The following is a 13,443-nucleotide window of genomic DNA, read 5'->3' on the forward strand; positions in this document are numbered from 1 at the left end:
GCATGGTCATGTTTTTGAAGGGGAGGTAGACCTTCCACTCTTAAAACATATCTTGGAATTCCACTAAAATGTCTTTAATGGCTAGGAAAATACCTCCTACATTGTTTTGTTCTTTTGGATAAAATATGCACAAGTCATTGTTAGTGAACGTATAATACTAGTGGAGTAAGTCTGTGTAGCTGCAATACCCGTGCATCATTCTCTCTTATTTTGTATTGCACAGATTTACCATTAGATAAACAATTGCAAAGATTAATCTTCAAACATTGCAACGATATATTAGCCTTTTGAGGTATAGTAAACCAACAAATAAAATTGAAATCATTAAGGTCTCTCTTTGTGATGCATTTTTAATAACACACACAAGACTTTATCATTTCACAAGGTTTCAGGAGATTACTATACAACTTCGCAAATGATTTCACCTCCATCGTAATTCCAGCCATGCAGAATAACTCGAGGAGTGACACCCAGAGGAACCTCAAAAGATATATTTATAGGCATGGTCTCTCCTGGGACTAGTGAGAAATAGTTATCTGAGTAATGAACCGGAAGAATTCTTGTGTCTTTCCCTTCATTGTGGTCCATCTTTGAAGTATGAACAGAAAAATGAAGAAAGAAAGCAACGCCTACATCAGGCCCACTTATTTCAGTAACTTTCAAACCATCACTTTTCCCAGCAAAACATCTATGTATCCTCTTAAACCAACTAGATTTTTGTTCTATTCCAACCCCACAAGCCAGAGTTTCCAGTGAGTGTGTGCCATAAAAACCATCACTTAGCCTAGCTGTTGAACTTGTAGAGGCTGGTCTTTTAGATGTGTTTGCCACAAGCATTTGAATATTATAAGTGCATTCTTCAATTGAAACCTTCGATGTTATCTTGAGAGGTATTTTCTTCTCCCTATATGGCTCCAATAACTTGTAATCTCCACCAGAAAGATGCAACCAATAAAAGTTTCTGGATATAACTCTATTATCTGACATGTTATAGAGTTTGAGAAGAAGAAAGTAGACTGGCTTTGGATCTTTTGACTCTGGATACTTCATCTTAAAAATAGGTGCTACTTTTTTTGGCAGCAAAGAGAAATTTTCATGAACTCTGTAGTAAGGGCATGTCCCGTCAAGATCCCACACTGAAGCTTCAATGGCAACATTAGACATTTCTTCTGCTGTAGTATTAACAACCTGTTGTGGGAAGAAAGATAAAAAGATACAGAACCTTTAATGACCCACTCTTTCATAAGTGGACCATGCATAAATTGCAATGAAAATTGTGAATCATACAATTTTCACAATTTCTTACACTAATAATCTTTTTAACTTGCCACATTTGACTTCCTATCTCAATTTTAACTTAATGAATGGGGGAAAATATTTATCATATTGGTAAAATTGAGACACTCATAAAACTAGAAATTCATTTAGACACTTACCTCTATCAAATATGTAGCCAGATTAAGCTGTACATGAACTGGTTCTGCAGCACACCGACAACCATAGAAACCTGCTGTTTGATCAAGTAGATGATCATAAAATTGACCTCTCAGACCAGTCCAGGGATTCTGTGTCTTCCATATTAATACACCTGTATATTTACTCCACATGCGAGAAGTCCATCCCTCCAGAAGAGCTCTATATTGTATGTAGTTGACAAGTTGAGCCTGAAAAGATTATAGCATCTAAATTATACATCAACTTCAGCAAAAGATCATGAAAAATAGGACGATAAAAAATGCATTGCTAATGGCCAACAGGATGAAGGTTTCTACTTTCTCTTACCTTCAAACAAAAATCATCGAGATCTTTAGCATCACCATAAAGTTGAATCTGATCATGAACCTTGGTTGGTTTTGAATAAGGAATATATTTATGGTATTCCCATATGGGATTTGGAACTTCTTCAACATAACCATTGGGAAGTTTCTTAAACACTGGTATCTGCCATCCTTCTGAGGGCATTGTTGCTCTTATGGTAGCTGCAACTGGCATTCCCACAGAGCCAACCTCTGGATTGAATCCATAATTATAAAAGTGATTCTTGAAGAAATCTTCAGGATTTTGAATTTCATAAGGACCATCAGTGAAGTTCCCCTTCCCATCAGCAAACCCATCCCACATTGAACCTTGTATGTAAATGCGTGTGCCATCAAGATACTGACTAAAATCTGTCGACATTGGGGACCAGTCTCCTACAGGTTTGCTATTTTCCTCCACACTTTCAAAATAAGGATGAAGCCTCAGATCATTTTTAAGAGCAGCATTTATATCATCCGGTGGAACCTGTTCATTTCCCCCCACCCATAGTGCAAGGCTAGGATGATTTCTTAGAAGCTTAACTGTGTCTCTTGCAGAAAACAAGAAAAGGTCATGGTCCAGTGGACCATTTGGATTGGACACTGGGTCACCACGTCCATCAACATCCCCAGTAATCCAAAACTCTTGCCATACCTACAAAATTAAGCCAGCAACTAGATCAATTTTTAAAACCAATACTGCCACCAACGAATATAAACATAAAGAGCCTAAGATATAACAGGAAAAATACTGTGATAAAAACCTTGGGAGAACCACACAACAAGAGCTAGCTGTTGTACATGGAAAGCCCAAGGCTTTATAAATCCCACACTAAATTTCCATACTTTAAAGTGGGACTCAAGTCCCACCATACCTTGCAATTGGATCCTAACATGTTGACATTAAATTATAAGAAAAAGTAAGGGTCTGGTAGCAAGTGCAGCTTACCAGAAGGCCATAATAATCACAGTAATGATAAAACTCCGGTCTTTCAGCCAGCCCACCACCCCAGCATCGAATCATGTTGAAATTCATATCTGCATGAAATTTGATATCTGTATTATACCGCTTCTTTGAAAGCCGCAGTAGTCCATCTGACAATATCCAGTTACCCCCTCGAATAAAAATTGGTTTTCCATTGACTTTAAATAACCTACAAAATAAGAAGTATGCAACAAATCACATACAAAAACAGTTTAAAAATTGAATTATTTCTACTAAGTAAAAGGTAGAAATTATAACATTGAAGAAATCCGAGAAATCACCATACCTTCCACCAGTAGCATCATCAATATGACTCTCAATTTTGCGGAATCCAAAGTGATGGCTCCATGAATCAGATTCACCAAATCCTTTAACATCAATGACAATAACAACATTGTACAAAGATTGTTTTCCCATTCCATTTGGCCACCATAAATTGGGCTTGGAGAAGAAAAGCTGTTAATTCAGACCATTAGCACTTGAAAACAAGCATTGAAACTTAAACCCCCAATATATGCAAGATAACAGGATCAGTAGTAAAAGGATGATAGAAAATACTATCTAATCGGGATTGCATTGTGCAATGTAAAAAAAAGAAAAAGAAAAAGTGCTGTCCCTATTATCACTTGGGTTGCTTTAATTTTTTTTTATATGCTTCATTGCTTTATCAATCCAGAATTGCATATGTTCAATGCAAAAAAGAGGGCGAGGGTGTCCCTATGATAACTTGACTTCTTTAAATGCTTGGCTGTAAGATTTGTTTCTTTGGATCATACATATCAGCATAAACAGCAAAGAAAGATATTAAGTAATTAAGTAATAATTTACAAATTAAGGATGTCAACGTCTTGACAATTTCTAATATATATTCATCATCTCCAATCATATCCTAACATTTGCTCCTTTGATAAGTAAGGAAATATAAGAGATCCATTTTTATTTATTATTTAGGATATTTTGAACCTAAAACAATTGGCAGTATATTAAACATTGTCTAGCTACAGCACAAGCTCCAACACATGATGTAAGCCATATAGACAAACATGCACAAAAGCTGTCCAAGAACATTAACCAAGAGAATAGGGTGTGAAATCGAACAAATTTCTTAAAATTGCCAAATTTGTTGATCGAGATGTCTTGAATTAATAATTACGTTCTTAAAATGTGTTAACAGTCTAAGAACAATGGAACAAACTTTGTCATAAGCATAATGAATGCAGTAACTGACCTCAGGAAATGTATATTGCACCGCTGAGTTTGCAGGAATTGAGAGATCTTGAGTTTGAAGATGCTCTACTAAGCAAATGCTATCCTCAAGTTCTGTTGTCACTTGGACACTCAAAGAACACTCAGCAGTCAAGGAGCTCCTGTTTTCCAACTCAGTTGTTGTATGTAGATATGCCTTCTTATAATCATCAGAAAATGTTGAAACCAAGTGTGGATCAATTATTTTTACTGGCTGCACCAAACACAGACACTGAAGTCATCCCACCAAGGAACAGCTGGAAGCACAATCGTCTATAAAACAAAGAAAATTGACACTACGGGATGTTTGATCTGGTTTGTTGATTGTATGGACTGCATTAAAAGCCAAAATTAACATGGCAATTCTGATGTCTAGCTCATGCCTCAACAATATCCTGGTTTTGATTTCCAGACATCTCAATGACTACCCAAACTATATTTCATAAAGCCAGCATATGATTGGATTTGAAGTTCAACAATATTTACTATGAAATACAAATGGATTAGTTAGGACCAACAATGCAATAAACACAGAACGATTGCAAAGGGAAATGGAAGGCCTCCATAATTTGTCTCAGTGAAAAATCCAATGAGTGACTATAAAAAAAATAGTGAAGACTTTTGGACGAACTAAAACAATTAATGCAACTCACCCCAGTAACAGAAATAGAAACCTCATCCCATATTCCAGTATTCCTATCCCTGCAATCATATTTAAACTTGCATTAGTCATAGATACGTTTTACTTTAGTTGGCTTTTCCATTGTTCCTATTCTCTTTAAATTTCAAACAGTCAATAGGTAATGCCCAAAATGCTCTAGAAAAAGAATGGCAGGTTTTTAGATCAAAGAATAAGGAAAAAATAAATATATTATTTTTGGAACAATTACCACGCATCAATACAAGTATTAGCAATGTCACCTTATAGGAGCCATCCAATCCCAACCTTCAACATACTGTGTAGTCACATCCTTTCCTATCTACAAAATAACAAGAGAAAATGAATTACATATCCTGCACACAACTGCAAGTATTGTTCCTCTTCCTCTTTCACTGTAAGCCTAACTGATTCCATAAGTTATGAAACACTTGCAATTCATATTTAAAGCTTTCATGTAACATTAATGGATCATATGTATGAAGTTAATTCCCAACCTCATGATCACCGCCTTGTCCCCCCTCGGGAGGAATTCTCCCGGGATGATCCGGAGGATGAACAAGAACAGCAAGCAGGTTTGTGCCATCCGAATGAAGAATATCGGTGACATCAAGGGAGTGCCTTCGAAACATCCCTTTCGGTAGGATGATTTCGTGGCCGTTCAAATACACATCAGCAGAGTAATTGATTCCACGGAAGTTCAGATCACAATGCTCATTGCTTGACTGCAAATGCAAAAAGGCCAAGTAATTAGTGGTGTCCCTTCCATCAAAGTAACAAACCGCCACCGTATATTCATAAGCAGATTATTATTTAGATACCGGCAAGGTTTTAAAAAATGGTCCACAGTCGTGGTTGCAGCCACAATGTCAAAGTTTTTGGACTCTCTGCCACCACAATTTTTCGTAATATCAAAGATCAAGACAAAACTACAACTGCGACCACGATTTAAAACCTTGGATACTCGATAGCAGTCAGTCCCTATCTATGGAATACTAATTCACGGACTTGAAAGCACAAAATATCAGCAGAAGCAAAAAAGGGGAATATGAAATTAAAATCAAAGGGCACCACTTGAAAATCTAATCTAAACTTATATCATACAATGCGTGAAAGAACAATTCCAAAGACGTACAAGCTTGCAATTAAAGGTTGTAAAGAACCAAAAGGTGTAATAGTCTCTTCCAGAATCAGCAATGTCAATGATGTGCTCATTTTGCAGTCCATAGAAAGGATCGGGAACGGCTTTGTTCTTCACCAAGGTCGCTAGAACACTGTTAAGTGATTGTGCGGAATGAAGTCAATAAATTAAAGAGGAAGTAAAATAATAAAATTGTGAAATGGAAAATGTGATTGTGATTACGTTCCAGGAACGAGAGCTTGCATCCATGGGGAAGTGGGGCGTGTTGGAGGGTGAGTAGTGGTGAGCTGGATTCCGGTGAATTGGACCTCAGTGGACCTCGCTGCGACCCAGCCCGAATCCAGCGTGGTCTTGCGGTGTTGCTCCGCCATCGGAAACCTCAGATCGCCGGAGAGGCTTCTTCCTCACTGCTCTCGCCAAACGCACACAATAAAAAAATAAAAGGGGGACACTCACAGTTACTTTATCTTACGTAACGTAGCATTTTGTTCATGCCACGTGGAATTCGCTGCCAGAGGAATGCACAAGTGACAGAACGTATTACCTGAAATAATGCCCAAAGTCTAACGAAATTTTAAGTTTTGTAATTTCATATGAATAAACTAGCAATTTAATTCTACAAACACCCAATAATTCATAACCTTCTTTCTTTCACAAACTATCCTGAACTTGTTGCATCGTCACTCACTGGTATGGGTATCATGTTAAAGCAAAATTAAAACTGACTCTTGTCGATAATGATTGCCTAACTCAGCATGCATCATGTCCGCATCATTTGTGACTGCAAAACAAACCTTTTCCTAGGCGTCAGCATAGTGTATACAATCAGAAATAGACAGTTTTTTTTTTTTTATATCTTTTTTAAGAGGGATAAAATAACTTCTTAACTTCAGTGGTGTGATGTTTCATACATAATTACACAAATTTTCAGTGGTGTGGTGTTTAAATTTTCACAAGATTTTGACGAACCAAATTATTTAGAATAATTCTTAAATAAACACAAATTTAACACATTACATTGATATATTCGGACGCATTCAAAACATTACACAACAATAAAAATTTTAAAAAATTAAACATACATTTATTTATGAACATGGTGTTGACTATTGAGAGATCTTTGTTGATTGCAACGATATGTACTTGTGTGAGAGAGACGAAATCTGTTTAAATCTGATGGGTGATTACTATGTTATTTTTATTTTTTAAACATTGTGCTTTTTTTTATTAAATGTGCATCATCTAACTATATTATATTATCGGTGTGAAATATCAAATTTATCTAACTTATTTTCATGTTAAGAAAGTCTAATTCATTTGATTGAATATGATGAGTAGTTGTAAATTGTCTTACACTATATTTAATATAAAAAAATGACTTATTTCCATGGGATAATTGTGGTTTGGTGATGTCTGATCGATCCATAAGAGTAAGTCATGGCAACAGCTAATACGGGTAGCAATTATATTTGAATATTTAATCTGTAACACATTGAAGATTGCATCTTCTGATATATAGAGTATATATGTAGCAACGAGGAGACCCCAGGCTCATACGGCTAGCTAGCACCGTATTCTTCTAATCTGAATAATAATTCCCCCTTCTAGGATCCTGGACCTTAATCTTCCAATGGCCATCGGAAAAACTAGCATTTCTTGCTATCCTTCTCCACTTCACAATCCTTTCATTCATCTTCTCCGTGAGTCCACAATAAGCTTGCAACTCTTTCGGCATGGCATCATAAACCTGCCACCACCTCCTGTGAGCCGAGTCACTCGCGAAAACATGGCGATCCTGCATGTCCCAGTTACAATCATAATCCCTATAACACATCCACGGCTTCAGACCCAGGTAGTGTACGGCGTACACGTCATCAGGGAGCTCGTGCATCCCATGGCCACTACTAGGAAAAGTCTTGAGCTGATTCACCTTGGCCGGCAAACGGTGCCACCACGTGAAGATTTCGTTGAGAAAGCCTTGGTCGCCGCCGTTGTAAGAACGCACCTTGGAAGTCACGTTCATCATTTTCCGGAACATGCATTGCGACGGCTCGATTACCATCAAGCCCGAGTTGAACAGCGTTTTCTCGTTAGGTGCGGCTGATAACTGAGGGAGCACGAATAAATGGTGGATGCTTCTGAGGACTAAGAGGTCGGAGTCTATGAAGATGATTTTGTCGTAGGTTGTGAGTTGCCACATTCGTAGCTTGCTGTAGTTCCACTGGTTGTATGCACCCTTTTTGGCGAAGGGGCTTAGGATGCGTTGGATGCGTTTGATCTTCCACCCTGCGGCTTTTAGACCCGTCGTGGATTGGGGACCGATGGAGTTATCCGCTAGTAGGACTAGGTCAGTTTCTATAAACATGGTTTGGGTTCCAAGGATGCTTTGAGCAAGTGCTATTGCACCACAAACATAAGCTTCTGAAGAGTGAAGAACAGTTACGTAGGCCAGCTTTGGAACGCGCGTAAGTGCAACGTCTATCCTCCATGCCTCTTTACCTTCAAATTAACCATTATAAGACAACATGTCATCACCAAAATATAATAAAGTGACTTGGATGATTAAAAAATAAATAAGAAAATGAGAAAAAATGTAGATTTAATTTCTCTTTTAATAATATAACTAACATTCTAATAAATAATATAAAATTAATATTTTTTGATAAAAAAATTAATTAACTTGAATAAATATTGTAATTTTTCGATTGAACTATATAAAAATAATTAAGTTTAAACAAGATATTAATTTCTCTAAATATATACTCCATATAGAAGCATTTACTATTAGTCTTCCAAACAGGGTTTTTTTGGGTTCTAATCATGACTTTAAAACATTAAACATAGTCAATAATATCACTACTGTTATGAGATAACATGCATCTAGTCATGTTATATTAACGATCATTTTGATGCATGTCACGTTAATATATAAATAATCATAGAGATCATTGTTAATAAAAAAAATTATAAATTAAAGACAAAAAAAATGAAAGATGAAAATTAAATTTGACCATACTACTAATAATTTACAATAACTAAAATCATGTTTGTCTTAAAAATAATATTTACCATATACAGATAAATAATTTAATATAAATCTCTAATCTAATGTTTCCTATATTGTAGTTGCATATATCTTATTCTTACCTAATTCAAAACAATAAATAATGTTAGAATCAAGTAATCCTGAGACACATCTATTTGTGTTCTATCTCTTACGAAATCAATTAGAGATCTGAAAATATTCAATGTATACTTACTGCATTTCTTTTTGTCTCTTTAAGATCGAAGATATTCAAATTCAAAATAGTTATTATTACCTTAAATGTCTATTTTCTAAATATTTAGACACTCTAGTGTCTTTATTCTATGAATAATAAATATAGGATAGTGTTGAAAGCTAGACCAGCAGCACAATCTGAAGAAGAGATTGAGTCTCCGAAGGAATGTGTGTGAATTTGGAAATTAATTAAGATTAAGGAAGTTTATAATTTATAACATTCCTTAACTGCCAAGAAATTTCTTTTATTTTTTTTCTAGGGTAAGGAAAATGAGTGTTATTCAACTCATTGGACTAAATTTTTTTTGCACACATACAAATTCAAATATGAATCTTCTTATCAAATAAATCGCTTCTTAGGTATGAATGCAAGAGTACCTTTTGAGTTTGTCAAAAAATTTCTATTATAGTTAGCATTATTTTTATCACAAATTAATGAGTATACTTAATTTTTATGTACTCCATTAGAGTATTTACAAATAATTACTTAAAAGAGTTGTTTATCATTAATTTATGAGTCTTATAATGTCACATAAATTTAAAAACTCTATATAAACATATATTCCAATGTTAAAGTTGTTAGAGTGTTTAATTTGAATTACATTAAATTTTGTAATTGAAAAATAGTGTTTAGTTGTTAAGAATATTGCTTATATAAACAATTCATTTAAAAGACGCACTTTCAATGATAAAAATTTATTGAATAACTTATGAAACATTAGGATTGAGATACTCTTAATTTAATAATATCCATTAATTAATTAATTATTATTATAAAAGCTTTAGTAATTTGTAATTAGATGATAATGTAATATTAGTATATTTATTAAATATAAAGAATATATTAAATATGAATAATTAATTAATTAAGTGTACCTGTTTCAGCATAACCCGGAGCAATTTGGCATGAACCAAGCGGCATAAGCGTTTGGTGCTTGAGTCTCCTTAAATCGGGCCTGTACACCCAATATTCAGGTCGATGCATCAAAAGGTCGTCACATCTGAAAATCTCTACCATGGGACCACAAGACCCCACAAACACAACATGAACTTTCCTATGATCACTCTCCATCTTGGTCACCCACCCACTCTCCACAGCCAAATTAGCCACCACCAAGTTAACTTGCAACCTAAACACATCCCTAATCCCACATGGAACTTTTGCTACCACAACATTGAGATCCCCATAATTTTGCAACGCCGGCATTGGCAAATTTGGGCACTTGGGTTGACCCCATTTCCCGTTTTCATCGATCCATTCGGGAAAAATATCCTCCCATTTCAAATTCTTATCAACATGATCAAAATCTATAGATATAGTATCTACTTGAGAGTCAAGTGTATCTAATTGTTCAAATATGCTACCATCCACTCTAGCATCGATATTAACGAGGCCTACCTTAATTTTCTTTTTGTTATTGATTATACCTTTTGCTATGACATCAAACCAAGCGGGTCTTGGTCTTGGCTTCGGGTCCACCTCAAGCATTTTGGTGACTCTTTTCTGCTTCTCAGAAAGTACAAAGAACAATAAGGGTAGGGACATTAGTACGAGACAAATAAGAAAACGCTTTATTCTTGAATGAGATCGAGAAGGAGAGGACTTGTTAGAAGCCATTTTTCTTTTTCTTTCTTTTTGAATTTGGTGATTATGGTTTGGGTCGATGACTATTTGATAAGAAGGCTCGCTGAGGAAAGGCATAATTATAGGCAGCAAGTTTTAAATGATAGTGTTGCATTTAATGATTTTACTATAGAGTTTAATTTCTAAACACTTATTACACTCTCAATCAATTAAAAATTATAACATAAAAATTAATAAATTTATCTTAATGATAACTTATGATTAAAAATGATAATGTAAATGCAGAAAAAATGATAATGTAAAAATACTTTATATTAATAATATATAAATTATTTATTATTTTATATTATCATTCAATCACAAATCATCATTTATGATAAATTTGTCAAAATTTATAAACTTATCTTAAAAGTCATACAAATAATAATTTGTGATTGAAGGAAGTATATAACTATTTTATAATATTAATGTATCACCATTGAATTCTCATTCTAATTCATTTTGAATTTCTATGATATGTACTTTGTAGGGATATGAATGAGCATTGTTATCAAGAAATTTTTGAATAACACATTTTCTAATACACTCTTTTAAATACAACATTTTCATTGATTGAAATTTACTAGAAATAAAAAAAAAATAAGTGACTTCACATGTTATTTAATGAACATCTATCTTAATTTTATAGTTTTCAATAAATTTTAACCAATAAATAGTATATCAAAGAGAGAATGTTAAAAGGTGATTACTACTTATTATCACTTTTTTTATCAGGATTAATTAAGTAAATATGTTCTTTTGACTATTCTTAATCAATTAAAAGTAAACATTTTATATTTTCATATAATGTTTTTTTCAAATATTTGTTTTTTTTATAATAAATGTCATTAAATACTAAATAAAAGTTATCATGATTTTTATAATCAAATTTATTCAAAGTATTCAATGTTATTAAATTCTCTTGAATAAGAACGTTACTTGCCGATCGAAAAAAAAAAAAGGAACGTTACTAGCTTGCCCCCAACTAGATGAATATTCTCTCCTTCCTTTTTAATTGTCATATTTTTTAAAAAAATATTTCTATTTATCTATCATTTTAAAAAATTTAAGATAACATTATTTTTTGTCAGTTATATACTTCGTTTCCACCTAATCTTTACTTAATTTACATATATGTATTTATTGTGAAGTATAAATGAAAATGATATAGTGTTCGGAGAATTCTTGATGTCGTCAATGCAGGCCAAGTGCATCATTCAGAAAAGGTTGTTGAGGTTAGAAAACAGAAATGCGCAGATCGGTGTTCCCATGCATTCATTTGTACGATTGTAGATCTACAACATAATATGACTTATCATGGATGAAAAAAAATCCCTTGTTTTTAGAGGCTGGAGTACAGTTGTGCAGCTTAGGAGCTTACATCAAGGCAACGTTGTTGGTTTTGCTATATAATGGATACGATTACTTTTTCATGTTCTTAAGTTTAAAAGACCAAATAATGCATTCTTTCATGTATATAGGTTGATGAATGCTTAAAAACGGCTTTTGTTTCGGTGTTGGTGAATGGCATCTTAACTACGGATTGGATCGCGGTCTCAAAAAGTTGAGGCCTATTCTATAAATGGAGACGGAAGAAATTAAAGAGTGATCTACTGGAATATATACAATTAGATCAACTTGGTAAGACAGAAATTAATGAAGGAATATGTTGGGGGAAGGTGTGATCCCATTAAAAGTGACTATATGTTTGCATGGAAACTGATACAAGATTGAATGCGTGGTGTGTACGGTGTAAAGGAGATGTAGAATTTGCTAATCATATGCTTCATGAATGTTGGTGGTCTTCGTAGTTACGTTTAAAAAATATTTGATAAATAATTTATATTGGGATATAATGCTATTTTTAATTATCGATAAGTTTTCTAAAAAAATATTGAAATTCAAGTTAGAACTAAATATATTGAGAGAGATAAGAGATTAATTTTTTTTTTTATGAAGTGTCACAATCTAATAAAAATAACTAAAACCACTCTCATTAAAAAGTGGCAGCTAGCCAAAAATGTCCTGGTTATATAAAAAGAGTAATTAACTTGTTTTTTTATTCTCACCTTTTATTTTCTTTTAATTTAATGTCAAATGTGAAGTTGTTATTAGAATATATACTTATAATAAAAAGATATAAGGTGAGTAAGAAAAAAAAGGAAAATAACATTTTAAAAATTATATAAAAAAATACTTAGAATAAAAAAATATAACAGTTCAAAAATTAAATATAATAGGTGAATTATTATAAATTCTTAATTTCTATTTTTATTCATACAGATAAAAAAATCCTTTTAAAATTAGTTGTCTTGATTCGTTCCGTAGAAGTTGATACACAGTGCATTTTATACATGTTAGTTGTATCTACAAGTCCTTTTCATCATTCCCATTGCATGAAGCATTTTTCACCCAATACCTAGCAGAATTTAGGATGTTTATGCGAATGAACCACTTAACAATCAAATGAAACTTTCACATATTGATCATAGCGTGCGACATGTTAAAAGAAATTGAATTCCTAACAACCATTCTCCTATCAATTACCTCAATGTTTCAGTGTTTCCCTCCATTCCCGCAGTTCCTAATCTCTCCTGGGGTTGAGACTCGTGGTCGTGGCACCAGACATTATCGTCACAAGCATCTTAGTTGGTTTATTCTCCTCGGGAGGCACAATTCCCACTTGGAATTTATTGTGCTTGAAGAAAATGAAA

At 33.7% G+C, this 13,443-nt stretch overlaps 2 protein-coding genes across 3 annotated transcripts; both read right to left on the minus strand.

Annotated features, from left to right (window-relative positions):
• Window positions 1–252: 252 nt before the first annotated feature.
• On the minus strand, window positions 253–6,368 carry LOC100809140 (mannosylglycoprotein endo-beta-mannosidase). 2 transcript variants are annotated; one of them, XM_006604759.4, is made up of 11 exons: window positions 6,048–6,368; window positions 5,820–5,958; window positions 5,182–5,409; window positions 4,948–5,006; window positions 4,680–4,728; window positions 4,010–4,240; window positions 3,068–3,237; window positions 2,746–2,950; window positions 1,783–2,451; window positions 1,437–1,664; window positions 253–1,188 (listed from the first exon to the last, which is right to left on the minus strand). In XM_006604759.4, the coding sequence occupies exons 1-11, from the start codon at window positions 6,194–6,196 to the stop codon at window positions 400–402; spliced, it is 2,916 nt and encodes a 971-aa protein (XP_006604822.1). In that variant the 5' UTR covers window positions 6,197–6,368; the 3' UTR covers window positions 253–399. The 2 variants fall into 2 exon arrangements, with proteins under 2 accessions (XP_006604822.1, XP_006604823.1); XM_006604760.4 differs by having other exon boundaries at window positions 6,052–6,360.
• An 867-nt stretch (window positions 6,369–7,235) lies between these two features.
• LOC100809680 (putative UDP-glucuronate:xylan alpha-glucuronosyltransferase 4) lies at window positions 7,236–13,380 on the minus strand. The gene is made up of 3 exons (XM_006604761.4): window positions 13,277–13,380; window positions 9,982–10,609; window positions 7,236–8,324 (listed from the first exon to the last, which is right to left on the minus strand). Exons 2-3 carry the CDS (start codon window positions 10,592–10,594, stop codon window positions 7,405–7,407), a joined length of 1,533 nt encoding a protein of 510 aa, XP_006604824.2. The 5' UTR covers window positions 10,595–10,609; window positions 13,277–13,380; the 3' UTR covers window positions 7,236–7,404.
• Between the last annotated feature and the right edge of the window lie 63 nt (window positions 13,381–13,443).

The sequence above is a fragment of the Glycine max genome, chromosome 19, assembly GCF_000004515.6.
Source record: "Glycine max cultivar Williams 82 chromosome 19, Glycine_max_v4.0, whole genome shotgun sequence".
In the NCBI taxonomy this organism is placed as follows: domain Eukaryota; kingdom Viridiplantae; phylum Streptophyta; class Magnoliopsida; order Fabales; family Fabaceae; genus Glycine; species Glycine max.

Coding starts and splice junctions, on each gene's coding strand:
- LOC100809140 (XM_006604759.4), bottom strand. CDS start 6,196: ATGGCGGAGCAACACCGCAAGACCACGCTGGATTCGGGCTGGGTCGCA. Junction 5,959..6,047: donor CAAGCTCTCGTTCCTGGAAC/GTAATCACAATC, acceptor ATCACTTAACAG/TGTTCTAGCGACCTTGGTGA. Junction 5,007..5,181: donor GACAAGGCGGTGATCATGAG/GTTGGGAATTAA, acceptor GTTATTTTGTAG/ATAGGAAAGGATGTGACTAC.
- LOC100809680 (XM_006604761.4), bottom strand. CDS start 10,594: ATGCTTGAGGTGGACCCGAAGCCAAGACCAAGACCCGCTTGGTTTGAT. Junction 8,325..9,981: donor TCCGGGTTATGCTGAAACAG/GTACACTTAATT, acceptor GTTAATTTGAAG/GTAAAGAGGCATGGAGGATA.